This window comes from Scyliorhinus canicula, chromosome 13 (assembly GCF_902713615.1).
Source record: "Scyliorhinus canicula chromosome 13, sScyCan1.1, whole genome shotgun sequence".
NCBI classification, from domain to species: Eukaryota; Metazoa; Chordata; class Chondrichthyes; order Carcharhiniformes; family Scyliorhinidae; genus Scyliorhinus; species Scyliorhinus canicula.
The window spans coordinates 79,516,446-79,537,763 of NC_052158.1; the positions used below are offsets into that span (position 1 = coordinate 79,516,446).

The 21,318-nt window shown below is 44.5% G+C and overlaps 1 protein-coding gene across 2 annotated transcripts; it reads left to right on the forward strand.

Moving 5' to 3' along the window:
* The first annotated feature begins 762 nt into the window (after positions 1–762).
* LOC119976315 (solute carrier family 35 member G2-like) lies at positions 763–12,198 on the forward strand. Of its 2 annotated transcripts, none has more exons than XM_038816758.1 (2): positions 763–1,404; positions 10,771–12,198. In XM_038816758.1, the coding sequence occupies exon 2, from the start codon at positions 10,794–10,796 to the stop codon at positions 12,039–12,041; it is 1,248 nt and encodes a 415-aa protein (XP_038672686.1). In that variant the 5' UTR covers positions 763–1,404; positions 10,771–10,793; the 3' UTR covers positions 12,042–12,198. The 2 variants fall into 2 exon arrangements, with proteins under 2 accessions (XP_038672686.1, XP_038672687.1); XM_038816759.1 differs by lacking the exon at positions 763–1,404 and adding an exon at positions 1,441–1,628.
* Positions 12,199–21,318: the final 9,120 nt, after the last annotated feature.

A 21,318-nucleotide genomic window follows, 5' to 3' on the forward strand; every position in this document is an offset into this window, starting at 1 on the left:
CATCCTCTTTGACTATGGGACATTATCACTCCTCGTCCTACATGACCTCACTGCAACCTTTGGCACTGTCAAGGTGGAACCATTTACAAGGCCAATAAGCATGTGGACCAGGGAGGAAATTAGATCATTAGAATTCCGGTGCAAATTGAGACAAAGGAACAGCACATGGGTCTCATTGACAAGATGGACTCAGAGGTCAGCATGGTAGCATAGTGGTTAGCACAATTGCTTCACAGCTCCAGAGTCCCAGGTTCGATTCCCGGCTGGGTCACTGTCTGCGGAGTCTGCACGTTCTCCCCCTGTGTGCGTGGGTTTCCTCCGGGTGCTCCGGTTTCCTCCCACAGTCCAAAGATGGGCAAATTTGGTGGATTGGCCATGCTAAATTGCCCTTAGTGTCCAAAATTGCCCTTAGTGTTGGTTAAGTGGGGTTACTGGGTTATGGGGAATGGATGGTGTGGGCTTGGGTAGGTGCTCTTTCCAAGAGCCGGTGCAGACTTGATGGGCTGAATGGCCTCCTTCTGCACTGTAAATTCTATGTAAGGTATGAAAGGAAATAGAAGGGAAACTAGAGAAAGGTGTGGGTTCAGTGGAGGATAGAGAGGGGGGGGGGGCTTACATCAGGGAAATGATGGAGAAATAACAGACAGCTGGGGCAATGGCCTCAATCTCAGTGACAAAGAAATCCCTAAGCTCCTTACTCTTGCTGTTTGAGATGACAGTGATGGAGGCAGGAGAGAGGGGCTGAAGGAGATGGGAAAAGAGCTGGGAGGTTACCTGTGCTCTCCAGGATAGTCCTGGAATAGTGGATAGCTCTGACCGAGGCAAGGACGACACGGCTTGATGTGATCCAGCCAGATGTGACGCTGCAATTATTCTGCAATGGCTATTTTTCGCTTGAAGAAAAATACATCAAAAATGAATCTTCTCAAATAATGTTGCTTTAGCGGGATTAATGACAGACCCGGGGTTTGATTAGACCGAAGTGACATCCTGTACCAAACTGAATTCGGGATTTCTCTGGATTTCTACCTGAATGGATAGGATTGGGAATCATTTGGGATTGAATGGTCAGTGCTGAACTTTTTTTGCACAGAATTTGTGTGCACGATGCTGCCAGGCAGACATGAGAGTGACCCGGGAACATTCGACATCTCTCCATCAGGCTGTGAAGGCGAAGTTGTTTTGCTGATGCTCTCAGTCACCTCCGGGCTGTTGAATGGAAGGACTCCAGCCTCCTGTGCGCATGCACTCCTTGCTTTGCCCCCCTTTCCAGTTTCTCTTGCAGCTGTTTGGCTCCTCCTCAGTCCCGGTGAAGGAGACAGAGAAGAGAGGGAGAGAGGTTAAAGCTTTGGAAACACGGCCATCTCTGGCGTGCAGCATCTCCCCCTGGCGCCTTCTGCTCAGGTAACCTGTAAAAGAGTAAAAGAGAGAGAAAACGCGGTGCATCTCTCCCTTCCCTCCTTCCCTCCGTCCACATTCCCGGTCCCGGGAACATCTCCAACGCCTGTCTGCTCGGTGCCAGCCCTGTGGGAGTGATGGCAGGAGCCTGTGCACCGTCTCGTCACTGTTTAACCCGACTGCTTTGAGCACCATTGCAAGTCCTCAGTGATCCGACAAGACAGGGGAAGGTAATGTCCTGTTTCCCTGTTACTGTCCAATGTGCTGGAGACAGAGCTGGAGAGAGAGGCCAGTGGGCCGGGGGAGGAGGGGAGGGGGGGGGGGGGGGGGGGGTTAGCTCCCTCTTCCGTGCACGGAGCGGGGGGAGGGGGGGGGGGTCTCTATGCGTTTGTTTCGATTCCATTTAGCACTTACTGTGTCCTTTACCTCAGCAGTCAGTGTTACTTTCGCTAGCCAGGTTCTCATTCATTCCCCCAGTGGCTTTGGAAGTGCGGGGATCTGCTTGAATTCATGCTGCTCTGCCCTGGGGAAAGGAGAGGGGTAACCAGGGCTCTCGGAACATCTGGAGCGAGCTGTCCCCCCCCCCCCCCCCCCCCCCCCACCACCACCACAGCATGTTTGCTTGCTGCCTGCTCTCCCGGGGCGCGTGGCTTCTTCCCCTGCTCCAAGGGCGCCCGCCTTCCAGCACGTTCAACTCCGGCTTGCCGCCACCAATGTGTTCAACCCCCGTGTCCACCTGGAGCAGGGGAAGAAGCTGACTTGTCAGTGTGATCCACATTTAGGACAGGGCACCCCAGCCTAACTCCTAGCGAGCTACCTGTTTCAAGGTGGCATTGCTCATTATCTAAAGATGGTATTTAATGTGCAGACATTATCATCCCCTTCATAGAAAATAATTGACTAATTGTCTGCGGTTTTGCACAAAGTCCTTCAACCGCTTCTGACAAAGTGGCTTGTTGGAGGTGTGCACATTCCAGTGGTTTTCTTTGCAGAATTGAATGTCAGCTGCCAGTCCCTCATTGTGCATTTTCTAACGGGTCCCACAAGCTGGCAAACACGGTGGAATTTGCCCAGGATTGCTGGACAAAAAGCAGACGATGTTGTGGTATCGACACCCACCCAAGATTAAAGTCATCAGTAAGGACCTCACGTTGGGTGTGAATACCGTGACCGATGCCACCTTATTTTCGAACATTTTCTGACGAGCTGCTTTTTCAAGGCAGCAGTGGACCGTTTACAGCTTAACAGTCTTCATTCCGCTCGGATTCATTGGTGTGCTGGCCAATTAACTGTTGTGCTGTCGCTTTCTGGGTGCAGTCGGAGTCTCCACTGAGCACACACACACTGTGGGGCTCCCAAACCATTGTGTGAACGGGAGAGACAGAGAAAGACTGGCCAGGACAGAGGCCAGCTCCATCCTGGTGTCAATCTGTGTGCCTGCCCCAGCATTTCTCTGCGTCGACTAGAAGGCGATACAAGAAAAGCTGAATACTCTGGATACCGGCAACCTGAAATAAAAACAGCAAGAGCTGGAAAGACACAACAACCTCTGTGGAAGAGAGAGAGAGAGAGGGGAAAGACAGCAAGTCACCGGATCAACATTTGCTGCAACCTTTCGTTTGCCACAGATGCCTCCTGAGTCTTTCCAGCATTTGCTTTTTACATATTGTAACATTTAATTTAAACGTGTTGCTTGAAATGAAAATATTGGAAATGCACAACTGTGTGTTAGTAGTGTCAGGAAGGAGAAATCCAACACTTATAAATACCTGGCCCTTTTCTTTGCAAAATAACATTCTGTCCTTCACTCCAAACCCAAACTGTTGAATCGAATGTGCAATTATTCCATCATCAGCGATTGTACTCATTTATTCCCCTGAAAAGGGCAGCACGGTGGCCTAGTGGTTAGCATAACCGCCTCACGGCGCTGAGGTCCCAGGTTCGATCCCGGCTCTGGGTCACTGTCCGTGTGGAGTTTGCACATTCTCCCCGTGTCTGCGTGGGTTTCGCCCCCACAACCCAAAAATGTGCAGAGTAGGTGGATTGGCCATGCTAAATTGCCCCTTAATAGAAAAAATAATTGGGTAATCTAAATTTTTAAAAAAAAGAAAAGAAAAAAAAATTTATTCCCCTGAAATGTGCATGTATCAAGTAGTCACCACTTGATCGCACGGACTGTCTAGCTTCCTTATTGCTTACCTGCACTCAGGAAGCTAGATCAAGAAAATAATTGGTACAGATCTTAACCTTAAAGAGAATTCACCACACAATCAGCCCAAACACGCTTCAGCGTTCAGCTTTCGAGACCATTGTCACTTGACCTGGAGGACCAGAATGTAAGGATGCATGGAGTAATGGAGCCATGGGCTGACATAATAGACACGCCAACACCACTCAAAATCTGCTGTAAATTATTCCACAGGGAATATTCCGCTGTGACTCTGCCTGGGTTACATTTTTCCCTGTAATGAGGAACTCCTGTTTGTAATGAGGCCAACTGAGCAAAAACAATTTCACAGAGTGAATTTTTATTCAATTTAGGCAGTGCTTCTTTTCAATGTTAAACAGAGCCTATGCTTATTATTTTCCTGTGTCCCCATTTTCTGATTAAGGCACTGTCCCAAGCACAGTTTGGCAGCCTGAACAGTGATGTAGATCCCTCCATGATGGTGAAAGGGATTCCAGGTGCTAACCTGTTAGGATAGGAACAGATCCTACAAACAAAACTGATTCAATCCAGTTCCATCACCTTTGTTAGGATTCCTCCCTGCCATATTGCTGCCTCGATACAAATCCAATCGGCGGTCATTACATCGACATTTATGAATACAATTCTCATTTGATTTAATAAAGTAAATTACAACACACAACTCATCACAGTTAATATCGAATGGATTTTAAGTAAGTCTGCCATTTTAAAATTAATTCATGGATGTGGATTTTGCTGGCTCAGCCAACCCTTATACCCATCCCTAATTGCCCCTTGAGAAGGTTGTGGCTGTTAGGGACAGAGTTCCATGATTTTGACCCAGGGACAGTGAAGGAACAGCGATATATTTCCAAGTCAGGATGGTGAGTGGCTTGGAGGGGAACTCTGCAAGTTAATCTCAAGGTTCCTGTCATGGAATTGAAAGGAATCAGCTCTTGTAGCCCTCAGGTGATGGTGCATCATTATACAAAAGAAAGCCAATACTTTGGGTTTCTGTTAGCACAGTTACGGAAAATAATGGAGATAATTAAGTTTAAGACCAACCTTACAGAGGTGACCTGCAAGTCTGACTATTGAGACTTCTCAGTCACATTTTAGGGATCTCTGTCCAGTTTCTGTTCCCTGATTTAACAGTTACTATGATCATAGATCATAGAATTTACAGTGCAGAAGGAGGCCATTCGGCCCATCGAGTCTGCACCGGCTCTTGGAAAGTGCACCCTACCCAAGTTCAACACCTCCACCCTATCCCAATAACCCAGTAACCCCACCCAACACTAAGGGCAATTTTGGACATTAAGGGCAATTTATCATGGCCAATCCACCTAACCTGCACATCTTTGGACTGTGGGAGGAAACCGGAGCACCCGGAGGAAACCCACGCACACACGGGGAGGCTGTGCAAACTCCACACAGACAGTGACCCAAGCCGGAATCAAACCTGGGACCCTGGAGCTGTGAAGCCATTGTGCTATCCACAATGCTACCGTGTTGCCCTTGGCAAATAATGCATTGGCAAATAATTACTTGCCTTGACAACACAAACATAAAAAGCAAACTTTAACATAATTCACATTTGCAGTAAAACATAATTTTAACAAGCACTCACTTCTGTCTTAGGAAACAGTTGACTTTATTTTTTTGTTGTGAAGGACCCCCTCATGAACATTGAGACACACTTTAAAATCTCCAGTGAATGCGGAAACCAGCTATTCATGTATTGCTTGGATTAGTTTATTACTGCCGTTCTGGTTAGCTATCCAATGTTCCATCAGAAACAATTCACGTTTTAATGTTTTTTGTTCCATTTCTGAATGATGAATTTCTGTTATAGAATGAGGGAAGGTGATTGGTAACCACTCCAGGTTGTCAGTGTATACGGTTTCTTTTGCAGATCTGTGGATAATTGAAATTGTGTCCAAACATTTTTGTTCCTCATTCAAATGTAGGGGTTGTAAACAAAGGAAATGATTCCTGAAGCAGCCTTTCAGCTGGTCAAATGAATGACCAAGAGCCGTAGCTGTCAGTTTTATTTTAAGAAATCTTGATGTATAAGTAACGAATGTCAAAAAGAATGGATGAGAAAAGATGAACTCTTTCAAATGCTGGTTAAGCGCTGACAACCCTACGTTTTCTAATGTCAGTGAAAAAGTACATCATAGTGGAAAGGAAGACTGGCAAGGCAGCATTATTTCTGGAACAAAGGGTCAAGATAAAACTCAAGAGAGTGTTTACACAAATAAGCAAAAAGAGGAATGAACAGGATTAAAAAGCATATGAGAGCCTTATCAATGCCTTTTTTGCAATGAGACCAGGAGCTTTCATGTTATTCTGTTTAAGGATCCTTGTCCATATTGACACACGCCTTGCCACTCCATACAAATATGGCACACTCCCTGGGATCCTCTGCAAATATTAAAGGCTTCAGATCCAACCGTCACCTCCTGAGCCAGTATATCAGACAGATCAGAATTAAAGTGGATAATATTTGCAATATATTGCCCTGCATTTTCTATTTCATTTTAAATTTCCATTACATTTTTTTAGTTATGGAAATCCTAGGCTCTGGCACAGATTTCACAATGGTGATGCCAGCTAAACTACCAACATTCACAGCCATTGAAACTGACAGCAACTTCTCAGTCCACCTATTTGTAGAAATCCTGCAGACCGCTGAGTGCCAATATATCCACTAAACCTGGTGCCAGATTTAAACTGCCATTGGAAAAATGGGAAATTCCCGCCACAGAGATGGTTAGATCTTTCCGGGCATCTTTCTTCCAACTCAGGGGAGGATGCCTTTGATCTGCCGCTGACTATAGCGTCTCTGAAGTTTGTGTTTAATGATTCCATCATCTGCTTCCCACCATCACCACCAACTGGTCCCCACTGCTTTCGGGAACACTACTTTTAAACAAAAAATCTATAACCACACAAATGGTTCTAATGTAAGTCCCATATAAAGATACCAAGCCACACCAATCAACTGCCTTCTCCAGATGTCTGTCCAGCAGAGGGAATACTTAATAATGCATTTCTGGAGTCCCTGATTCAATAACAGTTGGTTGCTCAAAGTTGGCAGTATTTGTGTTTTCTGAAGATGCCTTTTTAAATACCTTTGCGGTAATAAACATAAAACGCCCCAGTTATTGCTAATCTGAGTGATCTCGGTGTTTGCCTGCAACATGAAATAGGCAAAATGAAGAGAAAATATTTCCCTCTGTGGTTAAGAAGGCATATGGTAGATGTGCCTTTAGTAGCCGAAGTACAGAGATTAAAAGCAGGGAGGTCATGCTGGAACTGTATAAAACTTTGATTTAATTTGATTTATTGTCATATGTACCGAAGCACAGTGAAAAGTATTTTTCTGTGGCCAACGGAACGTACACAGTCCGTACATAGTAGACAAAAAGAATAATCAACATAGAATATTGACAAATGGTACTTCAACAAACAGTGATTGGTTACAGTGCGGAACAAGAGCCCAAACAAAGCAAATACATGAGCAAGAGCAGCATAGGGCATCATGAATGGTGTTCTTACAGGGAACAGATCAGTTCTAGGGGAAGTCGTTGAGGAATCTTGTAGCTGTGGGGAAGAAGCGGTTCCTCTGTCTGGATGTGCGGCTCTTCAGACTTCTGTACCTTCTGCCTGATGGAAGGGTCTGGAAGAAGGCAATGCCTGGGTGGAAAGGGTCTCTGATAATGCTGTCTGCGTTCCTGAGGCAGTGGAAGGCGTATACAGAATCAATGTGGGGGTGGCCAGCTTGTGTGATGCACTGGGCTGAGTTCACCACACCCTGCAGTTTCTTGCGATCTTGGATCGAGCAGTTGCCATACCAGGCTGTGATGCAACCGGATAGGATGCTCTCTATCGCACATCTGCAGAAGTTTGTGAGAGTCGATTCAGACATGCCAAATTTCTTTAGTTTCTGTAGGAAGTAGAGACATTGTTGGGTTTTCTTGACTGTTGCATCAATGTGAGTGGACCAGGACAGACTGATGGTGACCCCCAGGAACTTAAAGCTATCGACCATCTCCACTTTGGAGCCATTGATGCAGATGGGAGACTGTGTCGTGCTACGCTTCCTGAAGTTGATTATCTGTTCCTTGGTCTTTCTGACATTTAGAGAGGTTGTTTTCGGTACACCATGCAACCAAGTGATTTATCTCCCTCCTATAGTCTGATTCGGCGTTGTTTGAGATACGGCCCACCACAGTCGTGTCATCCACAAACTTATAGATTGAGTTGGAGTTAAATCTTGCCACGCAATCATGTGTGTATAGGGAGTACAGTACAGGACTGAGCACACATTCTTGCGGGGCCCCAATGTTGAGGACTAATGTGGAGGAGTTGTTGTTGCCTATCCTAACAGATTGTGGTCTGTTGGTGAGGAAGTCAAGGATCCAGCTGCACAGGGAGGGGGTCAAGCCCAAGATTGCAGAGTTTGGTTATTAGTCTTGTCGGGATAATGGTGGTGAAGGTGGAGCTGCAGTCGGTGAACAGCAGTCTTACATAGGTGTACTTGTTGTCGAGGTGTTCGAGTGTTGATTGTAGAGCCAGTGAGATAGCATCTGCTGTGGACCAGTTGCGGTGATAGGCAAACTGCAGTGGATCAAGACTGTCTGGGAGGCTGGCATTGATCCGTCTCCTGACTGGAAGCATTTCATGATAACAGACGTCTGGGCCACCGGTCGGTAGTCGTTGAGGCCACCTTGTTCTTCTTTGGTACTGGTATTACGGTGGTCTTCTTGAAGGAGGTGGGGACCTCAGAGTGGAGGAGTGAGGTGTTGTAGTTATCTGCGAATACACTCGCCAGCTGGTCTATGCAGGCTCTGAGTGCTTGCCCAGGGACTCCGTTGGAGTCTGTCGCTTTCCGCAGATTCACTTTCAAGAAGGCAGCTCCTACCTCTGAGGCTGTAATAGTGGGTATGGGTGTGTCCAGGGCTGTTGGGCGGGTGGCACTGATGCATTGGATGACTGCTCAAAGCGGGCATAGAACCTGTTCAGATTATTGGGTAGGGATGCTCCAGCCCCAGATATTCTGTCTGGCCTTGCTTTATAGCCTAAGATCTTGTGTAGGTCCTGCCAGAGTCGTCGTCAGTTGGTGCCATTGGCCAGGACTCTAGTTTGATGCGGTATTGTCTTTTTGCATCCCTGATGGCTTTCTGTATGTCGCACCTGGATTTCTTATGTAGGTCAGGGTCGTCAGACTTGAATGCCTCCGTCCGGGTCTTCAGCAGGGAGTGAACCCTTTGGTTGAGCCAGGGTTGCCGATTGGGGAATACCCGTATTGTCTTCTTTGGTACACAGTCCTCGACACACTTACTGATGAAGTCTGTGACGGTGGTTGCGTACTCATCCAGGTTAGCTGCCGTGGCCTTGAATATGGACCAGTCCACAGTCTCCAAGCAGTCGCAGAGGATGTCCTCAGATTCCTCGGACCAGCCCTGCACAGTTTTCTTGTCTGGCTCAGCACGCTGAGTTGCTGTTTGTAAGCCAGAAGAAGGAATACCAACTTGTGGTCGGATTTGCCAAAGTGTGGTCGGGGAATGGAGTGGTAGGCACATTAGGCCACAGCTAGGAGGGATGTGATACCAATGGAAAATGTGCAGAGGAGAATTATCAGGATGTTGCATGGGCTGAAGAGTTTTAGCTACGAAGTGAGATTGTACAGACTAGGGTTGTTTTCCTTCGTGCATAGAAGACTGAGGGGGGATATGATTGAGATGCATAAAATTATGAGGGGAATCGATAGAGTAGACAGAAAGAAACTTTTCCCCTTGGCGGAGCGATCAGTGACCAGGAGGCATAAATTTAAGGTAAGGGGCAGGAGGTTTAGACAGGATGTGAAGGGAAACTTTTTCACCCAGACGGTGGTGGGAGTATGAAACTCACTGCCTGAAAGAGCAGTGAAGGCAGAGACCTTCATACATTTGAGACGTATTTAGATGTGCCCATGCAATACCAAGGCAATGGCTAACTGTTGGAAAATGGGATTAGAATACTTAGATGTTGCTTCTGACCAGTGCAACCATGATGGGCCAAAGATCTCTATAACTCTATGACTCTGTTAAGATGTAATAATAAATTATTCTCACACTGATAATAGATAGAGATCATCTGGAGGGCAAAGTGGAGGCAGCAGAAGGAAGGGTTGGCCTAGACATAGTTGGATGATGAACGTCACAACATGGTTGCCAATGAGCTAAAGTGGACGTCTGAGAAAGGAACAAGACAGATGAGCATGGCATACCATGACAGCAGATCTCCTGATAGGACAGCTACAAGCAGCAACAGAATAGAGGACAGTCGAAATGTGCTGTATTGGCAGGGTAGCTTGATTTTCTACAAATTACTAACACTAACATTTGATTGATATTAATTTCTCGAATGATCTGTTCAAAAAATGAAGTGTTGAAAAATTGGGCTGCACGGTAGCACAAGTGGATAGCACTGTGGCTTCACAGCACCAGGGTCCCAGATTCGATTCCCTGCTGGGTGACTGTCTGTGCGGAGTCTGCACATTCTCTCCGTGTCTGCATGGGTTTCCTCTGGGTGCTCCGGTTTTCTCCTACAGTCCAAAGATGTGCAGGTTAGGTGGATTGGCCATGATAAATTGCCCTTAGTGAGCAAAAAGGTTAGGAAGAGTTATTGGGTTACAGGGATAGGGTGGAAGTGGGCTTAAGTGGGTTGGTGCAGACTCAATGGGCCAAATGGCCTCCTTCTGCACTGTATGTTCTATATCTATATCTAAAAATGTGTCGATTTTAACATCCAGTTGATTATTATAGTTTTTATATATTCTATATCAACTCACCTGTTTATCATCTCATTCCTTTCCTATTCTGAGTGAGTAATAAATTGATCCAGAAATGCCTACCCATGAACTAACAAACTTTTCCATAATTGGGTACTTTGAAGCATTGTGATCCTTGAAGCATCCTGTACTCTTATGGTTGAAGGAATTGTTGTTTTAATACATTCGTGGAAGGGTTATAGCTTAATTAAGGCGTTTGAAATAACCAGTTGGACTTTCTAATGTACATAGCAGTTGGTGTGGCACACAATTACCTATATAATATAAACTACAAATGCTATTCCACATGTACAGTAAAGTCAAACAATTTGAAGGTTTAACTTTTCTGTGAAATTTGCTGCAGGGAAGAGATTCTGCTACAAAAAAATGGCATCTTCACCTATTAAGACAACACAGCCTTCGAAGAAAAGAGTGAAAATCCACCCAAACACAGTGACTGTGAAATACACGGCACATTACCCACAGCCTGAAGAAGAGTACAATGAAGAGACATACCTAGACAGTGAAAGTTATGTTGAGGATAACCCAAAGAAAAAACTTCTGGGTGACACGAAAAAACAAGGAAGAACACACTTTGGGACAATTGATGTTCGTCAGAGTTTATCAGAAGAACAGAAAGATAAAGGAATAGAACAACAGGCAGAAAATACTGGACAAAGTGTGGTCTCTGAGCCAAGAATAACCTGGGTGGCTCTGTTCGGGGCTGCCTTGGCCCATGGCTGTGTTGCATTGGTCACGCGACTTGCTGCTGATCGGTCCAAAGTGCCATCGTTGGAGCTCCTCTTCATTCGTTCTGTCCTGCAGATCTTTGCTGTTGTGGTGGTCTGCTATGGAAATGAGCATCCTCTTGGACCCAAAGGATACAGAATGGGCCTGTTTCTTTATGGGGTGTGCAATGTTATCTCCATCACCTGCGCCTACACCTCCTTTGCGATTGTGCCCCCGAGCAATGGGACCATTATGTGGAGAGCAACATCCACAGTCTTCAGTGCCATTCTGGCCTTTCTACTGGTAGATGAACGCTTGGACTACACTGACATTGTCACAGTGGTCTGCAGTGTCTTTGGCCTTTGCCTGGTAATGATCCCGAATATTATTGATGAAGATAATTCATTGGTGGGCCTTTGGAAGGAAGCTTTTGGCTATACCATGACAGTAATGGCTGGATTGACCACCGCTCTGGCCATGATCATCTACAGGGCTATCAAAGAAAAAGTTAGCATGTGGACTGCTCTTTTCACCTTTGGATGGACAGGTACAGTTTGGGGTGCATCCACAATGTTTATTCTACAAGAGCCTATTATACCATTGGATGGGGAAACCTGGGGATATCTATTAGGGATCTGTATTTGTTCTACTGTGGCTTTCTTAGGTGTTTACTATGCACTAAATCGATTCCACCCTGCATTAGTTAGCACAGTGCAACATTTAGAGATCGTAGTGGCCATGATTCTCCAGTTGCTGGTCCTCCGTATGTTTCCAACCATATATGACCTAATTGGTGGATCAGTAATCATCTTCAGTGTCTTTGCACTGACTGCTTATAAGCTTTACTGGGTCAACCGTAATGGCAGACAGAATTACCTGGAGATAACAAATTCCCCCATCAAATGAATGTTAATAATGTCATAAATAACCAGAAGATTAAATGTGAGCAAGCAGCTCTATAAATGTCAACCGTGCAATGTTCTTTTGTACTGTGGTGTCGAAAGATGGTCAGTTGCTGTTACGTTCTCTGAATGTTCTGTGGAATAAAATGTGTAGCAGACAATTCTGAAGTGCCTGTATTCATTAATGAAAAGTAATCTAGCGTACATGCAAGGCTGAAAGGGTGTTGAATGTTATCCATGCATACATAGTGTTTCAAACTTTTGTTTGGTGGTTTGAAGTGTTTACACAATTAAATTAAATGAAAATCGCTTATTGTCACGAGTAGGCTTCAATGAAGTTACTGTGAAAAGTCCCTAGTCGCCACATTCCGGCGCCTGTTCGGGGAGGCTGTTACGGGAATCGAACCGTGCTGCTGGCCTGCTTGGTCTGCTTTAAAAGCCAGCGATTTAGCCCTGTGCTAAACAGCCTTGTGTGGGTAACTTTTTCAATACTTCAATATCAAGCATGGGTAATTAAACAATATTAATTAAAAAGCATCAAGCATAATATTCTACATATTTAATCTTTTACAGTAAGCCAAAGTGGCTTTCTCAGAAAGAAGGTACTCTGATTCATTACCTTCAAAAATTCATTGATTAAATATGTTTCTTAATGAAATTATACCAGATTAATGAAAATCTGGATCCTCATGTTTATTTACCTATTTTAATTTGGAATGAATATATTCATGACACGCGCTTAGATCACCGTTTTGCTTAACACTGCAGTTATACTGCTACCTTTGCATGCATGGACACATGGATAAGATTTGTGAATAGAAGAGAGATAGGATCTGACTGCTCACCATAATAACAGCAGGAGCGAACACTATGTGGGCTTTCTTCAAACTGCGGCATAATTGAGGAGTTATAGCACCTGTCAGCTTGCAGTATGTCAGAACTATCTGATATGTGTATGACAAAGCTTATCACAGAAAAAGTTTTTTTTGCTAGATTCCAGGAATTTTAGTGTCCATCCCACTCTTTACATTTAAGCAAGTTTGCAGGGAGCCTAAATACTTGTAGTTACATATGTACATCATCACACCAACATAAATGTCTCATTGATATTCAGACACCTATCACTGGTTTACAGAGAACAAAGAAAAGCTCAATCCTGAAACAACAGAACACTAACCTGTACAGCCTGTTGAATCAGTGCTCTATGACTGGTGTACTGTATGTAGCAATAGCTCAGTGGCAACACTTCTGCATCTGAGCCAGAAGGCTAGCAGGTTCCAACCAAAGATTTGAGCATGTAAGCTATCACAAAACTCAAGTGCAGTACTGAGGGAGTGTTGAACTATCAATGGCGCCATCGTTTAGGTTTGGCACTAAATCAAGGTCCACTCTGCCCTATCAGGTGGATGTAAATATATGACATTATTTGAATAAGAGCAGCAGAATTTACTCAGTGTCCTAGCCAGCAATTATCCCTCAAAGAACAGAAGCAGAACAGATTATTGCTTTCTTAGCTCATTACCATTTTTGTGGCCATTCTGTATGCAGTTTGGCAGCCAGTTTTCCCGAAACTACAACAGGGACTATAATTTATAAGGACTTTATTAACTATGATACACCTTGGAACGTCTTGAGGTCATTAAAGGCACTATATAAATCCAGGTTCTTCTTCGGCACAAATGCATCCTTGGAATATCAGATCTGGTCAGATATCATCCAAATTGAAAATATGTCTCTTTCATCTACTTCTCTCCTGAAGCTAATAACTCTTTGACGGGCATTCCTGATTGGTGACTACTCAAATAAGAGCCTCAAAAGCAAAGGTCAGCAGGCTGTCAAAGTATATAGAAACCATAGCCAAGCCCAGCCATAATATCATTTGCCATTCACAAGCAGGGGTGACTGGAAAGCAATCAGGAGCAATTATCCCCCTTTCTAACCCAATTTACTGAGGCCAACTGTAGTATTCTTATTGCTGCCCAGCTGAGATCAACACAGTCTGCATAGCCAGAGGATAGAATACATAGCCCATGGACAAGCAATTTAAGATACAACATATAGTTACAGAAATTTGGTTACCACCTAATCTTCCATTCAGTTTGTTATTGTGTTTCTTTGTTTACAGCCCCCCCCCCCCACATAAAATGAGGCTGGCGAACAATAAGCTCCAACTATCTTAATTCCAAGTAACACTAATTTAACAATAACACAATGACAACTGAATAACACTTAATTGCTGAGGTCGTTTTACAATAACAACAGACAACTGGTGACTCACCTTTCTGGCACTGATTTAAGTCGTGATCTAAATATATTTTTAAAATTATATTTTATCAAACGATGATGGCATTGAATTTTCTACATTTGTAGTTTAGGCATTCAGGCAACTGAATCAGTTCACATTCTAATTATTATCTGTAGGGAATCCAAGTGATTTATTGTAATTACTGTAGTTACACCAATCAAAATCTTGTGATAATTCCCATTTAAGACTAACAATTCATTTGAGTTTTAATCAAACATATTAATGTGTTAGTCTTTTTTTAACCAATTTACTAGAAAATCGCCAATTTCAATTTAGTGACAACTGGAAAAATGCTCTACGATGGATCATTAAGTTGATCATCTGCGTAGCTGATCAAAACAGGTCAGGATGTATCCACATTTAATCATTGGTCTGTGCTGGGTTGGCTGATCTCAGCTGTAGATGAACATTTGGGGTGTTACAATTGACCCAGGGCTAGAAATGGGAAATTCTACCATTGAAAGTCGCCAGTTGACCATAGGCTGCTTTCCCCTTTGAGGGATAGAGCTGACCGGTGGTGATTTAACCTCAAACTAACTCAGCTTAACCAGCCCTCTCCATATAGTTAACAGTCTCCCTATGATGTCTTCTGCAGGTAACTAGATGATCAACATGCTCTGCAGAGACCCCCATGTAATGTCCACCAGGTGACATAGCTTGGAATGGTATTGCAGGCTAGTTAATATCTCAAGAAAGGAAAGGAGAAAATTGGTGCAAATAATTATCTGAACCTTTTTGAAGGCCACTATATTACTCATCATGTAAGGGAACCTTATTGAACCTAGACATGGTCTAACTAGTAACCTATGCAATGGCCTTCCAGATAACACATGCTCTATCTATATGATCCCCTGGACTAGTTTCAGTTGCCTAAGGAACTTGGAAAGGATTTTTCCAGTGTATTTTTCCCTTGATAGCCTTTGGTATTTCTATCTTCCTTTTTTGTTTCTCCCAGGAGATATGTGCTTCTTGAGGTAGGAGGTAAGGAAGTGTCCAGTCATGATGCTCCTGCTTGGGGTCGGCTTGATGGACCAGCTGATCTTTTTCATAGAATAGAATCATAGAATCTCTACAGTGCAGAAGAAGGCCAATTGGCCCATTGAGTCTGCACCAACCCTCTGAAAGAGTACCCTACAAAGGCCAACTCCCCCACAACCCTGTAACCCCACCTAACCTTTGGACACTAAGGGCAGTTTAGCATGACCAATCCACCTAACCTGCACATCTTCGGACTATGGAAGGAGACTGGAGGACCCTTAGGAAACTCAGGCAGACACAGGGAGACTGTGCAAACTTCACAGTCAGCCAAGGTCAGAATCGAACCCGGGTCCCTGGTGCTGAGAGGGAGCAGTGCTAACCACTGTACCACTTCATTTATCTATCTTCACAAGGAAACAAAAGGTAAACAAACGGAAAAGACTGAACATTCTGTCTCAAGCAACTGCTGATCATTATTTAATATAACTGCACAGGTTATATCAAATGTGTTAATATATTTTCTGTCTTATTTTTCTGACGTCAATTTCTTCTTGATACCATTTTTATTAATCTGAATTAAGGTATGAAAAACAAGGCTGTAAAAAGATGCTGTTGCTCCAGAATCTGTAGTCAGGAATTGATCAGCCATGTGTTTCTCACTCGCATTTAAAAAACATAAAAACTGAGCAGAATTGACAGCCACAATTTTGTGCTCCAGTTTGATACGAACGCAAATGGCGACATGGGCGCAAAATCTTGTGAGAGGCCAAAACGAGAATCTCGCTGCTGAGCTCTCACAATCGCATTGTTCCTGCACCCTTACCAGTGATATACCGAGGTTCAGGCCCATGAATATCGAGAACCTTATTTGGATGCATTATAATATAATTGGCGAGCAGTCCCACTGCAAACTTCCCTCGTAAATTCTAACCTCACACCTGCACGGTTTACAACCCGTTTTTAAAAACATGAACCTGGCGACCTCGCTTCCGAGGGGAGAGTTCAGAGGTGAGCACACAGGTCGCCACTGTCTGCCAAGGAGTCAATGGGGAGAGAGGGCACTGGAGAGTTCAGGGTGGAGTCAGATAAGGGGTTGGTGACAATTTGTGGGGTATTTGTGGGTTCAGGGCGATGCTTGCGGGTTCTGGAGCATGCTGTGCCAGAGACGCCAGATCCAGAATGGGACACTATTTCTGGGGGCGCGGGTGGGGGGTGGGGGGGGGGGGGCGGAGGAAATGGAGGCCAGAGAGGCCAGTGCCAGAGCAGGGGTCTGTTGTGGAGGGGGACAGTAAAGCACCGGGGATGGAGGGGGGTAGGAGGCAATGGTGCTGAACAAGGGGTTCTTAAGTGGGGATACTTGGGGGGTGAGGGGGGGGGGGGGGGCACCATTGGCATGACTATCAAAATGGGGCATGGTTTGGCCCCATAAGGAGGTGGAAACAACATTTTCGATGCAAGCGCAACAAAGCCACCAACAAATCTCACCCAGTCTGAGGCTGGAATTGACAGCTGAAGGACCTGTGCCATCTTATAGGGTCCAGGAACTGGGCTGGGAAGCCTAGGGAGCTGGCTGGGTGGGTGGGTGGCGAAATACAAGGCTTGTAGGAACCATAACTTTGAGGGGCGGGGGACTTCCAGTGATGTTATCGGATCCTGCTAAGTTTAATATGGAGGCATGACAGCAATGGACTCATCCTTGCCTGCCACGTGAGTCCTATTTTGAGCAAATCAAATAATCAACTAAATTGAATCAAATAAACTGAGGGAAAAATTAAAGGGGCAGCACCTTAAAGGGATACTGCCTGAACAAGTAAGCAAATCACAAATGGAACTCAAAACATTGAACCAAAACCTGATTCGGAGGTCGATAATGCATCCCAGTCCCCACAGTGCCCACGGAAGGCCTCGACGGTGCCAGTAGACACCCCGCGCTCTGTCTCTAGGAACACGCAACTGTGAATGTAGCTGTGGTAGGGGGCACAGTGTTGGGTCGGAGGGCCCCCTCAGTCGCCTGCTGCCCTGACCTGTTTATGAACATACTTTTCTATCAACATTCATTACCTTTAATAAACGAGCCAATTATGCCCAGTTACTTAGTTAAGATGTATGCTAGTGCTACTGATTACTGCTGACACGTTAACCCTTTGCATAATGAGCTTCCTATTCTGTAAATTCACAGATGTCCTGCATCCAAGATAAGTGCCAAAGATTTCATATCTCACCTGCTCACCCACCTGCACCATGCAATGTTGTGGCAGCCATTCCGCACACACCCCCTCACCCGCCCCTTCCGCCCACCTGGAGGTTTGCTCCACTCAGTTAACACATGGGCCTCATGCTTTTGATTTTCATGAGAGTTAAAGATGGCCTCCGAAGTAGATTCCCATCTGTCACACTGGGTAGGGAGAGGCTGGTGTGGGGTCTTGGTCAGTATGGAAGATTTTAGAGAATGGAGTTCAGAGAGAAGGCGAGCACAGCAGTCACTAACCATCAATAGGATGATCCAGGGATTGGATGGGCACTGGGTCAGGGCATCGGTAGGACTCTTCAATAGTTACTCATTCTTTTTCTTCCCTTTCAGTTAGTACACAGATAGACACATGGAACCTTAGAATTGACAGTACCCCTTCCCGCTGTGAGGCGAGAGAGACAATGCTGGTGTCAACATGCTTCCCGGAGGCAGCAGCAGAACCCGGGGGGAGGAAGAAGAGGTGATAGGCGCAGGGCCTGCTTAGCTGCTGGAATCTGGCCCACAGAGAGTGGTCACTCGGAGGTGACCAGAGTTTACAGACAATGGCTGATGTTCTTGGAAATAAGTGAGAACCAGTGCAGGAGGAGACTCCAAATGGACATGATCACTCACCTTTTCCAGGTTCTCCAATTGTTGGCCACATATGGAGTCAGAGGTCACTCACCTTTTCCAGGTTCTCCAAAAGTTGGCAACATATGGAGTCAGAGGCCATCCACTACCTGTTGCCCTGTAGGTAACAGTGCCCTAAACCTCTATGCCAGTGGCTCCTTTCAGGTCTCCACCAGTGACCTTTGTGGCATCTCCCACGTCTCCTCACATAAGTGCATCAGGGAGGTCTCGGATGCGCTCTAGGCAAGGGCGAGACACAAAGTCTTTGGCACTTAGCTAAGTTTGGATAGTGAAACTTCAAGACAATATTTTTTCCATGACGAAAGAATGAAATCTGTAAATCACTGAACACAATGTGATGTATTTCTTACGGATAGTTTTGGGTGACGTTAGTCAAGTCCTGGAGATCTGTAGTAAATTATGTTTGCTCTCAATGACAGAGGATAGAACGTTTGAAGAGACAAAGTACCGAAATGGCAGAAAAGAACACCCCAAATTGGACAAGGAGGATAAAAATCGCAACGACAGAATTAGAACATAGAACATAGAATAGTACAGCACAGAACAGGCCCTTCGGCCCTCGATGTTGTGCCGAGCAAATGATCACCCTACTCAAACCCACGTATCCACCCTATACCCGTAACCCAACAACCCCCCCTTAACCTTACTTTTTAGGACACTACGGGCAATTTAGCATGGCCAATCCACCTAACCCGCACATCTTTGGACTGAAATGTTTTTTCCTTCTTTCAAAAAATATAATTTATTCAGTAAGTTTGATAACATTATATTGAAACAAATTGCACATTGAAAGGATCTGTACTAGGTCTGTGTAGCACACTTTAGCTTTGAAGTAAAGCTTCATCAGGAAAGCACCTTATCCTGGAAAAACTAAGTTTCACGTGGGCACTTTAAGGTCCAAAATACTGAAATCATCTTAAAGTTAGCATCTGCATCTTGGGCTCAGAATGGTCTCCCCACCCAGGTGTTTACATTTAGTTTCTGGCTCCTTTGATGACTCAAGTTATTTATCTGGTGATTAACTGAGTCATAAAAACTAGCAAGATCCTAAGTTACTTCAGTTTGTGCTGAGTTTGCCGATGATTGAAGATATCATTGATATCATAGAATTTACAGTGCAGAAGAAAGCCCTTTGGCCCATCGAGTCTGCAACGGCCATTGGAAAGAGCACCCCACTTAAGCCTATCCCATTCCCAGAACCCAGTAATCCCACCTAATCTTTTTTGGATACTAAGGACAATTTATCATGGCCAGTCCACCCAACCTGCACATCTTTGGACGGTGGGAGGATACTGGAGCACCCGGAGGAAACCCACGCTGGCATGGGGAGAACATGCAGACTCCGCACATACAGTGACCCAAGCCGGGAATCGAACCAGGGACCCTGGAGCTGTGAAGCAACTGTGCTGCCCTATATGGGCACAACTATCAAGATCAGTGCCCCTTGGTTAGGAATGGAATTTTGTCCAAGGCTCCCACTCTTGAATGTAATTGACTCCGGCTGGAATTGTATACATTTGCCTTAATTAGATCAGGCTGCCTGTGGTACTCTCAATGCCTGGATCTGGTATGTCTCTCTTGTGGGAACCATGCATTGGATTCAATTTGAATTGGTTTTTGGAGCAGGCAAGGAGCTGGTTTAGGGGTTTGCCCCTGTCCACACTCTGAGCTCTGGCTTTGTAATTCTGATAAAGTAATTTAAGAAAAACACCATTCATTGTTAAAGCTGATGGCTGGGAAATAGCCATCTAAGAGAGCTGTCAGGGGAATATAGTTTCTCCAGAGCTGTACACAAGCAAGCAGCCATTGCCTTCAAGACAAAAGAGGAGGGGAGAAAATTGACAGAAAGAATTTGACAGTGAAATAGAAATAAACATCTGGATAGAATTAATTTAAATAATTTCTATCATGTTATAAATTGTATTCAATAAATAGCGTAGAGATTTATATTAAAATGGACTATAATGTTTTTAATAATTTAAGAATAACATTTCCTTTCATGTAACAGTCTAGGTCAGTGTTGTAATGATTGCGCCCTCCATCAGCAAGTGTTTTTCTGTGCAATAATTATATCCTATTATATGAAATGAAAATCGCTTATTGTCACGAGTAGGCTTCAATGAAGTTACTGTGAAAAGCCCCTAGTCGCCACATTCCGGTGCCTGTCCGGGGAGGCTGGTACGGGAATTGAACCGTGCTGCTGGCCTGCGTTGGTCTGCTTTAAAAGCCAGCGATTTAGCCCTGTGCAAAACCAGATACCGTACTGCTTTATCATGAATTAACTATGTGGATGTTTTGTAGTCCTGATTTTGTCAAATGGACTTGGTTTGAAATGGGGACGTGGATGTTGGGTGATGCGCAGAATCAGCCTTGGCCGTGATGGCCCTGTAGGCAAAACATTTGTCAACTTTCACTGATGAGGCTGTTGCGAGTAAAGCACTGCATCTGGAACCAAAGCCCTGCAAGAAGGATGAAAAAGACGAGCAGAGCAAAGGCAAAAAAAAAACAAGAAAAGAAAACAAAAAGGGACATAAGAAGAGAAAGTGTATAAAAATTGGGAAAAAGCCATGATATTTAAAAATAAGAAATTTAATACAACAACTCGCCAAATCTTTGTATACAGCACCTTTCAAACCATTTTTAAAATGTATTTACGGGATGTGTACGTTGCTGGCAAGGCCAACATTTGTTGCTCATCCCAATTGCACATGAGAATTGCCTAGAAAGACACGGGCAGCTATGCATGGGAACACCACCTGTAAGTTCCTTTCAAGTCATACACATAGAGCTGAAACATATCCAATAAACAATTTTAATAAAAATATTTGACTGGAAATAAACATGAGAAGCACAAGTTAATTAAAAAATGGAAAGTCACATCAGTTTTGAATTAAAGATTGTTTATCCTCATACCTATACAAAATGTTTAATACCAAATGATTGAATATTTGAGCATTGCATCAAGATCAAATCACTAATGAGGCCAACACAATATCTAATTACTATGGGCTCTGATTTTTCACGTCTCAGGCTCTATCTTCAATGCCAATTACTAATAAGGTATGCCAGAGTCAGAACATATTTTCCATGGTAATGGATCAGTCACAGGATGTCACA

Excerpts from the sequence above, each read along its gene's own strand:
- LOC119976315 (XM_038816758.1), top strand. The coding sequence starts at position 10,794 with ATGGCATCTTCACCTATTAAGACAACACAGCCTTCGAAGAAAAGAGTG.